At 47.1% G+C, this 19420-nt stretch overlaps 1 protein-coding gene across 1 annotated transcript in view; it reads left to right on the top strand.

The window, feature by feature from the left end:
* mgat5 (alpha-1,6-mannosylglycoprotein 6-beta-N-acetylglucosaminyltransferase) overlaps positions 1–19420 on the top strand; it is a 108277-nt gene that overhangs the window by 49504 nt on the left and 39353 nt on the right. Inside the window, exons 4-9 of the mRNA XM_064310002.1 lie at positions 3349–3425; positions 11430–11519; positions 13879–13950; positions 15651–15794; positions 18014–18031; positions 18179–18348. Coding sequence (XP_064166072.1) covers positions 3349–3425; positions 11430–11519; positions 13879–13950; positions 15651–15794; positions 18014–18031; positions 18179–18348 — 571 coding nt within the window. The remainder of the gene's footprint in view (positions 1–3348; positions 3426–11429; positions 11520–13878; positions 13951–15650; positions 15795–18013; positions 18032–18178; positions 18349–19420) is intronic.

Raw genomic sequence — 19420 nt, 5'->3', positions numbered from 1 at the left:
TGGTTGTGGGACAGAGAGAAGTCATATTTGTCGCTAAAGGAAGAAGTCTGGAGCACACAAATAAGGCTGACGTGTTTCGATGCTACAGTTTTATGTTGCACATATTTACATATATGACTCCGATGAAGTCGCAGTAGCGTCAAAGTGCACAAGTTTTATTTTGCGCAATTAAAGGGCTTATTTTGCATCTGTGTGCTCCAGAATTTTTTTCCTTTTGCAAATTTATATTTGTCCTTTATCTGAGAAGCAGCGGACACCGGATTGGCCTTTCAACGAGCGGATGTGTGGTGGCCTGCTTTTAGAAATTGTATTTTGTTGCGGTGGAAGATAAACAGTAATGAACAAATTTTCTTCCTTGCTGTGCCCATTCCATTTTATGTCATAATTAACTTTGATCCAGAGCTGAGCACCAAGCTCAGGGTAAAAAGGCCATGTAGTGATTTCATAACCGAACAATTTTGTTGATTTAATGTATGCAGTACATTATGCAGAGGACAGAAGAGGGAGAATGAGGTTGGTGAGGTTATACTATGTAGCTGCAAAGCTATCAAAGTTCTCCTCAGTCCGTTACCCCAACACTTGCTCATTTTAATTCTGTAAGATGGCCCTCTTTTCCCAGACCAGATATCCACTAGGATTGGGCTAAGAAGACGGGACTAATTCACTGTGAAGGGACTGTGGACAGGCCCAGTTCATGTAGGGGTGAGGTGATGGACAAACCCAATGAGAAGGCCTGAAATTTTATATACTCTGAGGGAGTTCTGCTCTTCACCTTCTCTGTCATCCTGCTGTTAAATAACGATGCCCCCAGTGCAAAGTGCACAAAATGTTGTCTTACATTCAAACTGAAGGGAAAAGATGTGTGTCCCCACTCCACCCCAACCCCACCCCACCCATGAACAGCCAGACAGCGCACTGTGTGAGCTCTCTCTCGCTCTCTTGTGAAGGATTAGGCACATTTTCTGTGGCTGACAGGATTTGACCTGGAGCCTACACCAGGTATGCAAACTGCACAGCTTTGAAAATGGAAAGCAATTAATCCACTGTGATCGACACTCCACACTTTACACTACACACTGCTAAACACTCCACGCTGCTCCACAGTCCTCTGTACTTCACAGTACACACTGCAAAACACTCCACACTGCTCCACAGTTCTCTGTACTTCATAGTACACACTACTAAACACTCCACACTGCTGCACAGTCCTCTGTACTTCATAGTACACACTACTAAACACTCCACACTGCTCCGCAGTCTTCTGTACTTCATAGTACACACTACTAAACACTCCACACTGCTGCACAGTCCTCAGTACTTCACAGCACACACTACTAAACACCCCACACTGCTCCACAGTTCTCTGTGCAGGATGATCCAGGGCTGGCAGATAACATCAGCTTTAAATCTGTGAATTTATGTGAACTAAAGGTGAACTTGTGCTTGAACTTGTTGTTTGTTTTATATTGTCTCCTTTGTGCATGTTTTTCACGGGTGCCAATTCTGGCCCTGACTTTAGATAAATATGCCATTAAACCATTAAAATATGTTTTTGTTAGGTTTGTTATGTCAAACTGAAAAGGAGGTTGATATCCATGGGCTTATTCAGACAAGAAGCAGAAGATTGCAGATCGAAGTACCAAAACTGCATAGGGGAAATATTAACCACGAATGAGTAATTTTGATATGTGTATTCAAATGCCCTTCTCTTCTCAGTACTTTATAAGTTTTCGGGTCAGATGACATCAGCACTGAAATTAATTCTAACCACCTACAGCTACGTTACGGAGATGAATACAGATGACTTCATTACCAGCAGTTAGCATTGTACCTAATTAGCATGTAATATTGACCATGTACTTAAACAGAAAATATAATTCATAGCCAGTAAAAGGTTTGTAAAAAGGAAAATAAAAAATGATTTTCACGACACATGTGCGTGTATTATGCATTATTAGGCTAACTATTGTGAATCTAGCTCGATATTACTCATTTGCAAACAGAAGCAAAAACAAATCAGCATTGTTCCATGGACAGTAGTCTTATTGATCCAATAGGAAAATGTGTAACAATGGTTTTGACTGTGTGTTTTATAGATCTTTGAAACACTTATTAAGGATGATTCATTTTCATTTCCTTGACTCACATTTTTCTCTCCAGTTGTCCAGTGGAGCATGCTACTGTGGTGATTACTTTCCCAAACAATTTCCTGACAAGTGCGTGAGAATTCTTATGAGGATTGTGGCCATTTCTATTTCCGCTTAAGAAAAGATTATTTTGCTGTAACGAACTTGCTTTCATATTGGACTCTGCTCTTTGCTCCAGAACTGCAGTCCTTTATAAATTCAGCTGCAGTAGAAATTTAGTAAATGTAAATGTAAAGAAATAAAAAAAACATTTTTTAGATATTGTATTTATAAATATGGCACAAAAGAAGAGATGGCTTTAGGCTAGTTTTGTATTCCTTCTGTGGCTGTGGAAAGAGAAACCTCGCTCTTCTAGTCACAGGTTCTGGGTTTTGGGGTTTTGTTCAGCCAGCACCATCGTATTAGTTCCTTTTACAAGTTGGGCATTATTGGTCAAAATATACCTCTGATGTTCGAAGGATTTGATGCTTGTATCTGTTTGACTGACAGAAATAAAGTTTAAAATATGTATATATATACCATTCTTTCCAGTTTTTTTCTTTGTTTCCTACACTTGGAATCGCCAGCTGTGGCTCCCACGGTTCCGCTGGTGCCACCCACAAAAGGGCACTGACCTGCGCATAGACCCGTGCGGTACAACAGCTGGCAGAGGGGTGTACTGTACCCCTCGGCGAAATCGCCTGGCAGCACCGTGGGCGCCTGCCGTGTCATTGGCTGACACCGATGCGGCCGGTCTCCCACGCTGTGGCTGGGTTGACGAGCCTGACACCCCCCGGGCCCAGCTCCCGACGAAACCAATTACGCCCTGGGGGGGGGGGGGGGGGGGGGGTGCTCTTATCAGTCCGAATCGCTCTGGAGCAGATACACTCAGGTGCATGCGGCAGTGTAGTATAATGAGTAAGGGGCTGGGGTCATGTAACCTAAAGGTCACAGGTTCGATTTCCAGGTAGGACACTGCCGTTGTACCCATGAGCAAGGTACTTAATCTGCACTGCTTCAGTATATATCCAGCTGTATAAACGGATGCAGTGTAAATGCTATGTGAGTCGTTCTGGGTAAGAGCGTCTGCTAAACGCCTGTAATATAACGTAATGTAATGTATGCAACGCGCGTGGAGACCCCCCCGCCCCCCCCTTCTCCGGCGCCTTCTTTGAGGTGTCACCTGACCACAGCGTTCTCCTCCCCCCTTTCCCTCACGCAGACCTCCTGAACGGCGCCCAGGAGAAGTGCGACCTTCCCGCCATGGACGGCTTTCCCCACTGCGAGGGCAAACTGAAGGTGAGCGGCGTTCGCTGCGACCGCGTGTCCGCGGCACGGTGCGGTTCGTATCGCACCCCGTCACCCCGTCGCCTCGTCGCCCCGTCATCCGCTCTCTCTCCCTGCTCCCGGTGGCGGTATGAAGAAAAAGGGCGGGGTTGATAACCTGCCAGTCACGGTGTTCCGCCGCCATTTTGTAGGACAGTGTGACAGCCGGCTCTTAGCTGAGTGGATTACTGCGGGTGGATTTCAGGGATTTATTTAAATTTGAACGAGTAAGTATTGCTATATTCATGCTTTCAGCAAAGGTTGCGGTGAATCCCCGTCTGGGCAAGTTCTCTCAGGCCTCATCCTTTCATTGTCCATCCATATATCCATTATCTATACCCACTTATCCTGGACAGGGTCCATCCATTATCTATACCCGCTTATCCTGGACAGGGTCCATCCATTATCTATACCCGCTTATCCTGGACAGGGTCCATCCATTATCTATACCCGCTTATCCTGGACAGGGTCCATCCATTATCTATACCCGCTTATCCTGGACAGGGTCCATCCATTATCTATACCCGCTTATCATGGGCAGGGTCCATCCATTATCTACCACACCGGCAGGTATCCTCACCGCTGGACAGGGTCCATCCATTATCTATACCCGCTTATCCTGGGCAGGGTCATGTGGGGTGCTGGAGGCTATCCCAGCATGCATTGGGATAGGAAACACTTTCATTGTGATTCCGGAAAATATTTAATTTGTCTAATTAGGTTTTTTATTGTTTGTATCTCTCTAATGGAATAGCAGGCTATTCAGCTCTGAGAGTGTATTTTATGTTATCTGTTTTTAAGTTGTTTCTGCTCTTTTAAGACACTGAAATTATTTTCAGAAGTGTTTATATTGTTTAGTCAATAAAAGCAGACGCAGGCAGGGTTTTCTGGGGTGCATTTTTAAGATTTATCACCACCTGCATATCAATAAAATTAATTGGTGGTTCAGGAGGGAGTAGTTTAGATGATATCAAATGCATTAAAATAGTACTTTTAAACTGGTGGAAGTCAGCAGTTTTTCCAGGAGTTGTAAGCTTTAATAGTTGTGTTTCAGAGAAAAGTTTTGAACAAAAGGGTAATTGTGTGCCCACCAAAATGTCTAACACACGTATGTGTCTATCACATGAACGCGTTGTGGACAGTTTGCCTATTTTCTGGGGCCACCAGTTTGTCTCCACGTTGTGAGGGAGTTGGAGTTTTGGGAGACCAACCGCGACTGAACAGGGGGTTCTTTAAGCTATTAACCCGAGGTAAAATAGCCACAAAGTCTCAAGAGACAAGGGAAAGGAAAACAATACTCCTTAGGGAGAGTATCCCAAAGAAAAGCTCTACACAACACACGTACGGGGTAAAAAAGAACTAAGGCTTAAGGAGTATGAAAATAAAACAAAACTGCCGGAGCAGAAAACGGGGCAACTCAAAGAAAACAGACCTCGAACCGAGGCTGAAAAAGTAAAATCCTAAAGAAAGAATACTGAGCTTAGATTGTGGCACTAACTTGTTGCCAACAATCTAAAAAGCTAAAGACTGTTGTGCTAATTTTATAGCCACAACAATCCGATATCGCCGCTCAATCCTTTACCTTTACCTTTACCTCGCTTGACAGAATACCGGCTCTCGTGCAACATAAGTGACACTGAAGCAAAGCTTATCGGCTTGCTCAGGGTTTAAATAGAACACCAACAGGTGCAAATAGTAAAAGGAAATTTGCACGTGTATAATTCAATCAACTCAAATGGCCGTAATAACTGAAGAAAAGGCGCATGAAAAAAACCAATGGCCGTAATAACTGAAGAAAAGGCGCAGGAGGAAAAGAAATGGTGGCATCAGCCAAAACCATGACAGGACCCCCCTCTAAGGGCCGGCCCAGACGGGCCCTCTGAACCACGCCTGCGGAAGTCATGAATAAGCTCAGGGTCCAGAATGTCTCTAGAGGGGACCCAACAGCGTTCCTCAGGGCCATAGCCCTCCCAGTCAATAAGGAACTGAACACCTCGCCCCACTCGTCTCTCAGCCAGAATGCGGCGTACTGTATATACCGGCTCCCCATCAATGAGCCGAGGCGGAGGTGGCGGTTCATCCGCCGGAGCCAATGCGCTCACGAGAACCGGCTTGAGGCGAGAGACATGAAACGTCGGGTGGATTTTCATGGAACGAGGGAGCTGCAAGCGAACCGTGACCGGGTTGATTTTACGCACGATCTTAAAAGGGCCCACAAACCGAGGGGCGAGTTTACGAGATTCAACTCGTAAAGGAAGGTCACGGGTAGATAACCAAACCCGTTGACCCACCCGATAGGAGGGTGCCGGACGGCGATGCCTGTCGGCAAGTCCCTTCTGTTTGGCCGAGGAGCGCAGGAGGACGCACGGACTCTCCTCCACGTGGCCCGACATCGCCGAACAAAGAACCCAGCAGACGGCACCTCGTTGTTCTTCTCCAGTTCTGGGAACAGAGGAGGTTGGAATCCAAACTGGGCCTCAAATGGTGAGAGCCCCGTGGACGCGTTACGCAGCGTATTATGGGCATACTCCGCCCACGCGAGATGACGGCTCCACGATGTCGGGTTGGAGGAAGCCAGACAACGAAGAGTGTTCTCTAGCGTCTGGTTGGTACGTTCCGTCTGTCCATTAGTCTCCGGGTGGAACCCCGACGAGAGACTGACGGACGCACCCAAAAGAGAACAAAACGACCGCCAAAACCGAGAGGCAAATTGAGGCCCCCGATCAGACACCACGTCTTGAGGCAGACCATGCAGTCTGAAGACGTGGTCGACTACCAGCCGTGCAGTCTCTGGTGCGGATGGCAATTTAGGCAGCGCAATGAAATGGGCTGCCTTAGAAAACCTGTCCACCACAACCAGGATAACTGTGTTGCCATCAGAAGCCAGCAGACCGGTGATAAAATCCAAGGCAACGTGGCTCCATGGACGACTCGGGACGGGCAAAGGGCGTAAAAGCCCAGAGGGTTGGAGCTGAGAACCTTTGTTGCGGGCACAGACCGAACAAGCGGAAATAAATTCCCGAACATCCCTTTCCATCCCAGGCCACCAAAACCGCCTGGCCAGGAAATCCTTAAACCTGTGGATGCCAGGATGCCCAGTAAGATGGGAGAAATGTCCCCACTGCAGCACCTGGGCACGTACCTTGGATGGCACAAAGACAGTTAAGGGGTCCCCCACCTGGATCCGGCTCCAGTCGTTGAGCCCTCCGCACCACAGACTCAATGTCCCACATAACTGGGGCCAAAATCTGGGTGGTAGGAACAATGGGCTCAGAGAAGTGGTCACTGTCAGAGTGATCGAAAATCCGGGAGAGTGCGTCAGGCTTGATGTTTTTTGAACCTGGGCGATATGTTAGTAGAAAGTTAAAACGAGAGAAGAAAAGCGACCAGCGAGCTTGCCGCGAATTGCGCCGCTTTGCGTTCTGAATATACTCTAGATTTTTGTGGTCGGTCCACACTGTGAAAGGGTGTTCAGCTCCCTCTAACCAGTGCCGCCACTCCTCTAGAGCCAGCTTAACCGCCAAAAGTTCCCGGTCCCCGACGTCATAATTTCTCTCAGCCGGAGAAAGTGACCGAGAAAAATAAGCACAGGGGTGCATTTTTTGATCCTGGGGAGAACGTTGTGATAAAATTGCCCCTACCCCAAGCTCCGAGGCGTCCACCTCTACCACAAACGGGAGTGAAGGGTTAGGGGTTATCAGGATGGGCTCCGAACTGAACCTCCTCTTCAACTCCGTAAAAGCAGCCTCGGCTTTGGGCGTCCACTCAAAGCGTGAAGGGGTATTTTTCTTTGTCAGTGCGGTAATTGGCGCAACCACTGAACTAAAATTACGTATAAAACGCCTGTAAAAATTAGCGAACCCCAAAAATCGCTGAACTTGTTTGACCGATTCTGGGGTAGGCCAATTCATGACCGCAGAAACTTTCTCTGGGTCCATTTGTACCTTCCCCTCTGTCACAATGAACCCCAGGAAAGAAACGGATTTGGCATGAAACTTACATTTCTCTGCCTTTACGAATAGCTGGGCGTCCAAGAGACATTTTAAAACCTGTCTAACATGTCTAACGTGCTCCGAAAGATTGGCAGAAAATATTAAAATGTCGTCTAAATAAACAAACACAAATTTTTCCAGCATCTCTCGGAGCACGTCATTCACAAATGCCTGAAAGACCGAGGGGGCGTTAGTGAGACCGAATGGCATGACCCGATATTCAAAGTGGCCGTTGTGCGTATTGAAAGCAGTTTTCCATTCGTCTCCCTCACGTATACGCACTAAATTATAAGCGTTACGGAGGTCGAGTTTCGTGAAAACTGACGCATCCTGGAGGCGTTCGAAAGCTGAGTTCATGAGGGGCAGTGGATAGCGGTTTTTAATAGTGATATTGTTCAGTCCTCTATAATCAATACAGGGTCTCAGCCCACCGTCTTTTTTCTTTACAAAGAAAAACCCTGCCCCCGCCGGCGAAGTGGATGGTCGGATAAAACTGTTAGCTAACGCCTCTTGGATGTATTCCTTCATAGCTGTACTTTCTGGAGCTGATAAGGAATATAAGGAACCGCGAGGCGGTACTGTGCCAGGATGTAAGTTAATGGCACAATCGTATGGTCTGTGAGGTGGCAAGGTGGTAGCCCTTTGTTTGCTAAATACCTCAGCGAGATTTGCGTAATCGGCTGGTACATTAGGTGGCAATGGAAATTCGAGCGCACCCACCATACTGGTATTCTCTGAACTAGACGGAGAGTGGGGCATGGAGTCAGAGATAGTCTCTGGTTCCGTTAACTCCCCTAGGGATAAGTCGTCAACCGGAGGATCCCAGTCGAACCGCGAATCCCAATCCAAACTCTCCTGTCTGTCCTCAGAAGGTGGGGATGGCGCAATAGGGCTGGACGGAAACCCCTCTTCCTCATCGTCCCAAGCCAAATTAGTCTCTCTTTGCAAACCATGACCATTAGGAGTTTGTGATGACCTCTGTAAGCAATGTTTGACACACTGGGGACCCCACTGAATCACTGTATTTTTCTTATTTCCCCAGTTAATGTGCGGTTTGTGTTTCATCAGCCACGAATGGCCTAAAACAAGTGGATAGGCTGGTGAATCAACCAGGAAAAGCCTGACTCGCTCCAAATGACCACCAAAAGGGACACGCATGCAGACAGGGTCGGTAATTTTTTTAACCAATCCGGTGCCCAGCGGGCGACCGTCAAGAGCTGTAATGTGGCGAGGCCGTGAAAGGAGAACCACAGGCAATCCAAGTTCACTAGCCCAGTTTGAATCCACAAAACAGTCAACTGCGCCTGAATCTAAAAAGGCGTCAGTTTTAACTAATTGATTATTCCAGGATAGCTCTACAGATAAAACGGTTCGAAAGGCTGATGGGTTACGCCTCACTGGGACCTCTTTCACCTAGTGAGGCCTCCCGTTTCCCCCCAGCTTAGGGCAATCATTCTTAGTGTGTCCCTTCTGTCTGCAATACCGACACCATTCGCTGCGCTGCCTTTGTTCACGCACATTGCGTAGGGTGGAGCTATCTATCTGCATCGGTTCGTCATGGCTCAGTGAGCCTAATGGGGGAGCCAAAACTGCAGGTTTACCCGGAAGGGAGGCAACATATGGGAGGGAACGGTTCTTCCTCTCACTTCACTCTCGCTCACGTTCCCGCACTCGGTTATCAATCCTGACAGCCGTCCTTAACAAAGCATCCAATGTGGCCGGGGGCTCAAGAGTTGCTAAAGCGTCTCTCACTGGCTCTGAGAGCGCATTCTTAAATAACGTCATGAGCGGAGCCTCTGGCCAACCCGTTTCACCAGCCAATGAACGAAACGTAACAGAAAAGGCTGCAACACTGTTCTCTCCCTGACGAATGCGCGTTAGCCTTGTAGCTGCTTCTTCTCCGCTAATATCGTGATCAAAGACCGACGCCATTTCTGCCATTAAACCTCCAGACGTGTTCATTACAGGGGCTTGTGAGCGGATGAGCGGCTCAGCCCATGCAAGGGCTGTCCCTGTTAGCAGGGATAAAATAAAAGACACCCGTGAATCTTCTGTAGTGAAACGTGATGGTTGAGCTCTAAAAAATATCGTACATTGCGCTAAAAAACCCCTGCATCTCCCTGATTCTCCATCATACCGCAGGGGAAGCTGCAGTTTAGGTTCGCGGACAATGACTGATACCATCGGCTCTGGGGTCGGGGGAAAGGAAGGTGCTTGTGGAACTGTGGGGTTTAATGCGCAAGCCAGTTGGCGAACACTGTCAGCAAGCTCATGCAGTACATTCTCCTGGCTGCGCAAACTTTCTTCCTGACGGTGCAGGCGTTCAAGCATTTCCCCCTGCCGTTCATAAGAGGTTGCTTGTTGGGAATGTAATATCTGAATGCCCCTATCATGGGCGGTTAGGGCAGCCTGTTGAGCTGCAACAGCCTGTTCTAAACCCGTTGGAGTCGCTGGTACATCCATTTCGTGGCTTCAGTGTACTGTGAGGGAGTTGGAGTTTTGGGAGACCAACCGCGACTGAACAGGGGGTTCTTTAAGCTATTAACCCGAGGTAAAATAGCCACAAAGTCTCAAGAGACAAGGGAAAGGAAAACAATACTCCTTAGGGAGAGTATCCCAAAGAAAAGCTCTACACAACCCACGTACGGGGTAAAAAAGAACTAAGGCTTAAGGAGTATGAAAATAAAACAAAACTGCCGGAGCAGAAAACGGGGCAACTCAAAGAAAACAGACCTCGAACCGAGGCTGAAAAAGTAAAATCCTAAAGAAAGAATACTGAGCTTAGATTGTGGCACTAACTTGTTGCCAACAATCTAAAAAGCTAAAGACTGTTGTGCTAATTTTATAGCCACAACAATCCGATATCGCCGCTCAATCCTTTACCTTTACCTTTACCTTTACCTTTACCTTTACCTTTACCTTTACCTTTACCTTTACCTTTACCTTTACCTTTACCTTTACCTTTACCTTTACCTTTACCTTTACCTTTACCTTTACCTTTACCTTTACCTTTACCTTTACCTTTACCTTTACCTTTACCTCGCTTGACAGAATACCGGCTCTCGTGCAACATAAGTGACACTGAAGCAAAGCTTATCGGCTTGCTCAGGGTTTAAATAGAACACCAACAGGTGCAAATAGTAAAAGGAAATTTGCACGTGCATAATTCAATCAACTCAAATGGCCGTAATAACTGAAGAAAAGGTGCATGAAAAACCAATGGCCGTAATAACTGAAGAAAAGGCGCAGGAAGAAAAAGAAATGGTGGCATCAGCCAAAACCATGACACACGTGTTTTCTTAGATATACTTAGGTCCTCTGCCTGCAATGGTAGTAATTAGTGTTTTTCTCAAGCCCAATGTCAAACACTTACCTTGATTGCATCACCTAAATCATCTACGTTGATGGAGCAAGTACCATTAAGTGGAAGACGGAACATGATTAAGAGAGGTGTTTACAAACGACACTCACGTGTTGAATTCAGTTATTTAGGACCGTGGACGTGCGGCAGTGTTTTCCATTTTTGGTTTGGTTTTTGTTAGAGGCAGTGGGAACTACATTAAAAATGAGCATAGCTATATAGCATTTAACAAGTACAAAAATTGTTTAATGAATGTGTGAATAAATAAATCAATAAATTAGTTCTAGTAATAACATTTTGCAGCAGAGATGTATATTAAAAAAGGTAAATGAAATAAGTGATAAATGTCATTTACAAGTTAAAAAGAAAGTTCAAGGTTGTATACTCCATGCTTAAATTCGAGGATGGTGTAGGTATTCAACAGGCTCTTCTGTCTTTGATTGCCCATGTTTGGTGAAAACATCCACATTCAGACACACAGAGTTAGTTCAAACGTTCAACTGAATCCCAGGCTGAGAGTCTGCACCTGCGCGCCATTGTTTACGAACCTACAGGTTTTATTGACAGTTGCCCTTCACCCGACTTGGCTATTGAGGTAATGTATTAATTTCTCCTCTTCCTCAGTGGATGAAAGACATGTGGAAGTCAGACCCGTGTTACAGCAGCTATGGTGTGGACGGCTCGACCTGCTCCTTCTTCATCTACCTGAGCGAGGTGAGTGTGAAATGGGCCTGGTGATAGCGATGCAGTCTGAGAGGAGCCCTAAGCGTTTGCCTACTCTTTGCATATTCAGAGAATTTCCTACTAGTATTGTCATCTGACCTTCTTCAATCTAGATGTGCGTCCTGTGGAACTGCGCTTCGTCATGTGCAGTTCATGTATGTGCCAATGGCGTCTATTCATTTGACCTAGCAGGTGTGTGAACACGCCAGAATATCTATATGATATAAACTGCTCTTTCAATTACAGTAATTTTCTCTTTTGTGGAATGCTGCTGAAGGGTCCTGTCATGATTTTAATTTCATGCCATGAATTTCTTAAGTGTGTCAGCAGTGTATGAACTTTAAAAATGTATTTTAAGTGTTTTTACTTTTTATTTTAAGTATGAGTTTGGTGTAATTTGGAGAACAGTTAATAGGTAGGTGATACACTAAGCAGAGCATGGGTAGCCATTCAAATTAGACTGGGGTACATTACTTTATTAGCCTCATTTATTAAAAAAAAATACTTGCAAAGGTAGACCTACAATATGATTTATGGGCTTGAAGAATGACAGATAAACAAACTTTTAAAGCAATATGAATGTAGTGATATACATGACATGATAAATCAAATGAAAATTCTTCATAATTTTGTTTTATAACACCTCAGATGTAGGCTTATGCCTATATTCAAAGGCAAAATAATTAACCCTGTCTGACAAAGACCAGCGTCAAATGCAGGCATTATTTTAATTATGTAAGTAAACTGATTAAAATGTGTTGCAAGATAACTGCTTTCAGAATTTGTAAACCGATAAATTATTCTTATCCCAAGAGGGAAACACGTGTTGCAGTGATGTTGTTGGAGCTAGTGTAAAAAGTGTATTTTTAAATCCAAACGCAGTTTGAATTTAAAGTTATGAATTAAACGGCGAAGCAATTTCATCAAAGCGCGTAATCCTCTCTCGCTGATTGTGATTCATTCATTCTGCTGTAAGGGGGATGCCTTGCCAAGTGTTATTCTTTAGCCTTGCTAACGGCTATCCTCAGACGCAGCAGGTGTTCAGTCAGCTTCGTCGTGCTTTTGTCACCTGCAAAAATATATGAAATATATCTTTAATATATGAAAAATAAAAATGCGCTCGCTTGTGTAAAGCCTTGATGGTCTTTTTGAAGAGTACTGGAAGTGTGAAGAGCATCATCCCACAATCCTAGCTCTGTTTTAAAGCCCAGTTTTAGTAGCAAAATGTCACGCAAAACAGGATTATGAGAGTTCTGTATATGGCCCTCATTTAGGCTCTGATCACGTAAGTCTTTATCATGATGTGATAATTCTCTGACACGATGAGGTTTTTGGGGCACGTTCGGTATCTTTTGGTTTCGGGCGTCAGACTCACGCTGTTGAACGTGAGGGTGAGAGAGGGCGTCCGCTTCCCTGAAGAACAAAATAAACACCGGGAAGCGCTTTGAACGAAAGCGTCCTTTTTCCTGGAAGGTTGTCAGTGGAGCGTGTGAAATCCATTTGGCAGGGCTGCAAGGGCACGTATGCCCTTATCACTGACTGGCCAGGGCACGGCACTCTGCCGTCACATGACCTTGCTCTCTATCTCCATGGCAATGGAGGTGCATATCTCTGTTCTGCCGGTTACCATAGTGCATGGCTTCATAGTGCAATGATGCATAATTCATATTCAGCCAACGAGCTGTTTGACCTTGAAGGGGGAGCCGGTCAGAAAATGCAAACAACACCTTTTGCGCTGGTGATTAATAGCATGGCATCATAGCGCTGAGCTTAAATACCCCGGGGAACAAAGGCACTAAATTAATCTCTCATTCTCAGGTGTAGAGTCGGTGCTGCTGTTTCAGTGGGTAATTCACACCAGCCAGCAGTTCATGTGATTTGACTGGCCAGGAGAGGCGGGAGGGGGATGGGGGGGGGGTGTGGATGACGGATCTTAATTGATGACGCACACCTGAGACGCAGAAGTAATTACAGCGGGGGGGTCAAACCACCAGACTCCAGGTAGAGCGGAAACCCATCCCCCCCCACCCCCACCCCCACCCCCGCTCGACAAGGCTGGAGCCAGGCCGGGGCATCGGGCGATGGATTGAACACCTGCTCCTCAGGACCTTTAGAGTCAGATCAGAGAGGCGGGGGGGGGGGGGGGTGGTCTGAGGGTGACATCTGTCTTCACACAGAAACAATTACCTGGCTAAGAACGCCCCCACCCCCCCAGTGCCCCCCCCCCCCGACCTCCCTCCCTCAGCAGCCTCTCTCTCTGGCAGGGTTGGGAGTGCTCACGCTCAGATTCTCCAGCCCTGGCTGGTTCCCCCCTGATATTTCCCTCCCCCTGTTTTTCTGCTGTCGTCAGGTGGAGAACTGGTGTCCGCGCCTGCCGTGGAGAGCCAAGAACTTCAACGAGGAGGCCGACAGGAAAGGCCAGGTGAGCGTTTCAGTTACCCCCCGCCCCCCCCCCCAGCTCCTGCCTATGCCCCCACTGGCACCTCCCAGGATGGTGAAGAGGGCGAAGAGTTCCACCAGCCTGCCGGTGAAACCGACGCCAGGCTGTCTGAGAGAGTTGACGGTTGACGCCGCGCTCTTACAGTTGTGTTAAACCCGTTCATGATAGAATGACTCAGAGAAACTTCCAGGCCCTGAGTAACAGGGTGGTATTGCTTGCCCCAATGACCTGGTTCCTCATGTTCCCTGTGAGGTCCTGTTGCATAGCAGTGGAGGCAATGGGGGGGGAGCAGGGCGGGGTGGGGGGGGGGGGGAGTGTTAGGGCAACGAACGTTGAGTGACGTGACAACTCACCCACTTGAAAAACCGAAACCTGGGCCCAGCTATCCCTGTGGTCCTACCATCACCCCAGTCGTCCTTTTTTAAATACAATGGACTACATTGTCATGGCTTGTGTAATGTGTCTTAATGAAGAACATATTGTGTTCTTTTATATCTATCTGTGTCAGCGCCGTGTTCCGTTTGAGATACTCTTGTTCGCCGAGGGTCCCGCGCTGGAACTGTGCTGGAAATCCCCCTGCAGATGCCTGACAATTAGCAGTGATTTCCTGCCGCGGAGAGCGATGCTAATCCTTCGCCAGCACATTGTTTCCCAATTATTCGGCTGTTAATGGTGGTTTAACACTCATTTCCAGCTATGAAAGCTCAGCAAAAAAAAAAAAAGCTCTCTTGGTTAACTGACACAAAGAGGAAAGAGCGGGGTCTCAGTGCAAAACCTATGAAGTGGTCAAGTGGGTGAGAATTGTCTCTGGGCCGTCATGAACCTTGCAGAGTGTACGAAATGTAAGGGCTTGGGTTTGCTGGGTGGCTCTGTTCCAGCGTAGATGGGCCGCACAGATTGGCATCGAATCCCGATGGTGTCCGGCGGCAACTGTGACTGGCAGCCGCTGGGATTCTCAGCAGGGATGACCAACTTGTGGACACGTGTTAAAAGAAGCAAGGTTTTGGAGGAGAGCATGTGCTTCTCCGCACTTCGCCGAATTGGCAGAAAGGCTGCAGCATTGAGCGTGTTTGGTGTGAGAAACCCCTACAGATACACCAAACTGCGCGTCATGGTCACCAACTGTAAGAAACCAAAACTTGTCACGTCGAGGTCCCCAACTGTAAGAAACCCTTCCGGAAACCCAACAGCAGAAGTATCGTGTGGTAGAAGCGGATGTGCCCCCTGGCGTGTGCAGCCTGAATAGATACAATTGTGTGTCTTGGTAACGCTAGATAGCGATCCGTATAGAGCCACCCTAATGGCGGATCGCTTGCAGTCTCCTTCTGTGCTCGACTGTTAGCACCGCGGGAAAGGTTAAACACTATTTGGGAGTCAGATAACCGAGATAACATATAAACTAATCCCGTTCCAGTAGCACCGGGTAAGACTATACACGCTTTCCTTCGTCACTGAGATCCTTCCGCTGTTTGTTTGGTGTGTCTGAGGGGTTTCTTACCTTGCTGATTACAATTGAGCATCAAAACTGATAGAAAATGGCTAGGAAAGTTTTTTTTTTTTTTTTTTTAAAGAAAAAAAAAGAGGAGGAGGATAGTCTCCAGGTGGCTGCCAGCGTTCCCCCCTGTGTAACTGTAGTCCCCCCTCCCCCCAAACTGAAGGAGCGCCTGTGCCTGTGCCCGCAGACGGAGATCCGGACCGGCTTCGAGGAGCTGTACCGGGTCATGTCCCGGCGGGAGGAGTTTCGCTGGATGATGTTGCGGATCCAGCGCATGGCAGAGCTTTGGGTCGGCGCCGTCCGCTCGCTCGCCGCCAGAGCAGCAAGCCAGGTGCGTCCGGGACCGCTGAAAGCACGAACTACCATATAGCTGACGCCGGAGCTGCGAATACACACCGCTGCAACACACACAGCAGGAAACTACCCACAACAAACTCTCTCAACACACAGCAACCTGGAAACTACACCACAACATACCCACAAACTACCACTACCACAACCTCAAGCACGGAAACTACCCAAAACACTTGACCCACACAACTACCACATACACACTCAAGCACTCAGCCAAGAGAATACTCCCCAGATACACACTGCAAACCCAGCGACAGAGAGACTCCCACATCAAGCACCACTCTCAGCCAAAGTCAGCATCGAGAGTACCTGACCCACACAACTAACCACACAGTACCACACATCTTCTCTTAATGGCACTTCACTCTCTGCCTTAAGATAGTTACATGCTATCTTCTGACGCAGGTACACGCCCTTCTACCAACACTGATATGCCCTGTCTGCTAACAGAGCTACACTTTCCCCCCTATTAAATATCCCCCCTCCCCCCCGGGGGGCCATTTTTGACTGTATTCAGCATTGTTATAGTCACTGTACTTAAAAGAGGAAGGGGGGGGGAGCAGGTGGGAGACTGATGTGCAGGAGCTCTGCTCCCAGGTTTTGAAACTCAGGGGTACGTTAAACGACTGCATCAGCGTCAGGGCACAGAATCCGTAAAAGCTAGAGCCAGTGCATGCTGGGAGCTCTTGGTAAGTTTATCGCTGATCATATGGCAATGCCTTGCAGGACTGTAGGTGGGTTTTACTGCACAGCAAGTGTGCTGTCCCTGCAGAATGAACAGAGCGCAACTGTGCCGTGTAAAAGGGATGAAATCTCTCCATCTGAGCAGCTGGTTTCAAACAGCAGGGATAGAATGGTAAATGGACTGCTTTTATATAGCGCTTTACAATTGATGCCTCTCATTCGCCAGAGCAGTTAGGAGTTAGGTGTCTTGCTCAAGGACACTTCGACATGCCCAGGGCGGGGTTTGAACCGGCAACCCTCCGACTGCCAGACAATCGGTCTTTCCTCCTGAGCTATGTCGGATAGGAGGGAAAAGTACTCTCTGCCAGAACTCCCACATTTTCAACGGCTGCTTATCCCGGAAGGCATCGACCAGAACCGCTGGACCGTCAGACTGGTTGTTACTGCAGTTGCATGTGTGTTTTCCTACAGGTGGACTGCACATGAGCTAACACGTGCACTTCAGATCAAACGAGGACGTCTTTTATTGACTGTCCAGTACTTTAACGATGTGTTTTTACCGTCTTTTCTTTCTTATCATCGGTCTAGCAGTCCTCCAATAAATGTTTTTTTTTTACTGTGTAAAAAAAAAACAAATTAAAATAGATTGAAAAGGGAAAAGAGGGGATTTGTTCATTGGAACTGCGAATATATGGCCAAGTTCCAGAGTGAATATTTGCATACTACCAACAGAGCAGAGAAATAATAGGTTTTTGACATACAGTATGGATCACTGTTCCAAAACTCGGACTCATAAATATGCATGAGAGAGAGTATGCGAAAGCGAGAATGCATTGGCATTCCGTGGATGTGTTCCGGGAGTGACTGAAAGTCATAGAGCATGGACTGAAGCATTCTGGTTCTCTCCGCTGTCATACCCACAATCCTTTGCTGTTTTATGTTGTTCTTTCTAGGATGCAGAGAGAGAGGGGAATGTGTGGCCAAACAATGAAGTGGTCATCGTGTATTTAAATTTCCTTGACTCATGTTTGATAGATGGTGCTTAATTTGCATTTAAGTGTCCTGCAAAGCGAAACTTCATTTTGCTCGTACACAATACACTTGCATGTACTGTTTGGCTGTATGTTCACCACAGTGAGCATGGCAGTATGCACTAATAAGTACAGGGGCATAGTGTGCTAATTTATGTCTTTAATTTCACAATGTGTAAGCGTATAGTATATTGTGAGCTGTTGGTTTGTTTTAATGTGCATCTCATGACCCAGGGTTTTTATCTGCGCCTGCAGCTCTATAGCTCTGTCTGTCGGTCGGTCAGTTGGTCCACAAAAGTGTCCCACCCCGTAGTGGCCACAGTTTTCGCCCCAGGGGGCTGAAATTCGGCATGGAGGTTGGTCATGACCGAAGGTACAGCTGAGTAACTTTCAGGCCGATTGACCAAGAGGGGGCGTGGCGCATGACTCCCAAATGGATTCACAGGTTTGCACAAGATTTTGTGGAAAGGTTGGTCATGAGCCAAAGAAGAGGTCACGTGTTTGTGTGACGGTGTGTGCGTGTGGATGCACGCACACACGGCTGCACGCGCGTGTGCGGTCGCAGCTATTGCGGATTCGCGCTTGTTTTTGGGGCTGTTGCTTTTGATGTGACCGAAGGTCCTGCGCCTCCTCCTCATCACCCCAGATCCTGGTGCACCTGGGCCTGCTGACCAAGGAGTCGGGGTTCAAGATCGCGGAGAACGCCTTCAGCGGGGGTCCCCTGGGGGAGCTGGTGCAGTGGAGCGACCTCATCACCACCCTCTACCTGCTGGGTCACGACGTGCGAATCTCCGCCTCGCTGGCCGAGCTCAAAGAGTGAGAAGCTCCCGTTACCTGTGCACCTGTGTACCTGTACACATACACACAGGTGCATACACACACTTAGACACACAACACACACACTCCTGCACGAGCATACTGTATACACAAACGTGCACGCACATACACCAACTTGTACAGACACACACACACACACTCCTGCACAAACATGCTGTATACACAAACATGCACGCACAGGCAACGACATGCACAGATAAACACATACACACACACACACACACACACTCGCCTTGGAAACTGGTCGTTCATGCAGTAGTGTGTGCCTTCTTACTTTCAACAATTGCTTCAGTATATATCCAGCTGTATAAATGGATGCAGTGTGAAATGTTGTGTAAGTCGCTCTGGATGAGATAAGATACGTGCGCAATCTGCCAACAAGCACAGAAGAAAATTCTAATACGGATGAAAGGTGAAAAATGGCAGGGGGGATAATTATTCAGAGACATATTGTTGATGGAATCGTGAGACGAAGGGATACAGTTTCCTCAGAAATATAACATTTTTTGCCAACTTTCCCTTTAAAAATAAATATTAAACTTTCCCCATCTAACGCTGTAAAACCCACTAACCCAGCACGGCAGCTTTCATTAAAATGCATGAGATTTTTGGACCCTGGTGTTTGAGCTTGAGATTGACTTGCGCTGCGTGAGTCTCACGTCTATGTGTGCGACTTAGGAACATAATGTAATGGAAAATGTACTGTGCGTTGGTACTGTAGTTTATGTGCATCCCCATCACTGCAAGATTTCCATATTCGATCAAAGCAAGCCTGACTATTGGGACTTGAGGTTTGCCCATTTTCCTTAATGTTCAGGCATGCCCACACGTTATGAAGACGGGAGACTAATTGGGTTTGTACTGTAATTCAATGGTGCATCTGTGAAGGTGTTGTCAGTCTCCTAAGTCTGACTGAATTTGGAGAGATTTTCAGCGCCATAGCACAATACAGTACTTGTCTGCAGTCAAGCCTTAATTCACCAGACAAATACACACACACACACACACACCATGAGTGTGATGAGCAGGGAGAAGAGCACTTAATTCTTTG

Source organism: Anguilla rostrata, chromosome 15 (genome assembly GCF_018555375.3).
Source record: "Anguilla rostrata isolate EN2019 chromosome 15, ASM1855537v3, whole genome shotgun sequence".
Classification (NCBI taxonomy): domain Eukaryota; kingdom Metazoa; phylum Chordata; class Actinopteri; order Anguilliformes; family Anguillidae; genus Anguilla; species Anguilla rostrata.
The sequence above is the reverse complement of the archived record's forward strand: the minus strand, read 5'-3'. Positions and strand labels throughout refer to the sequence as shown.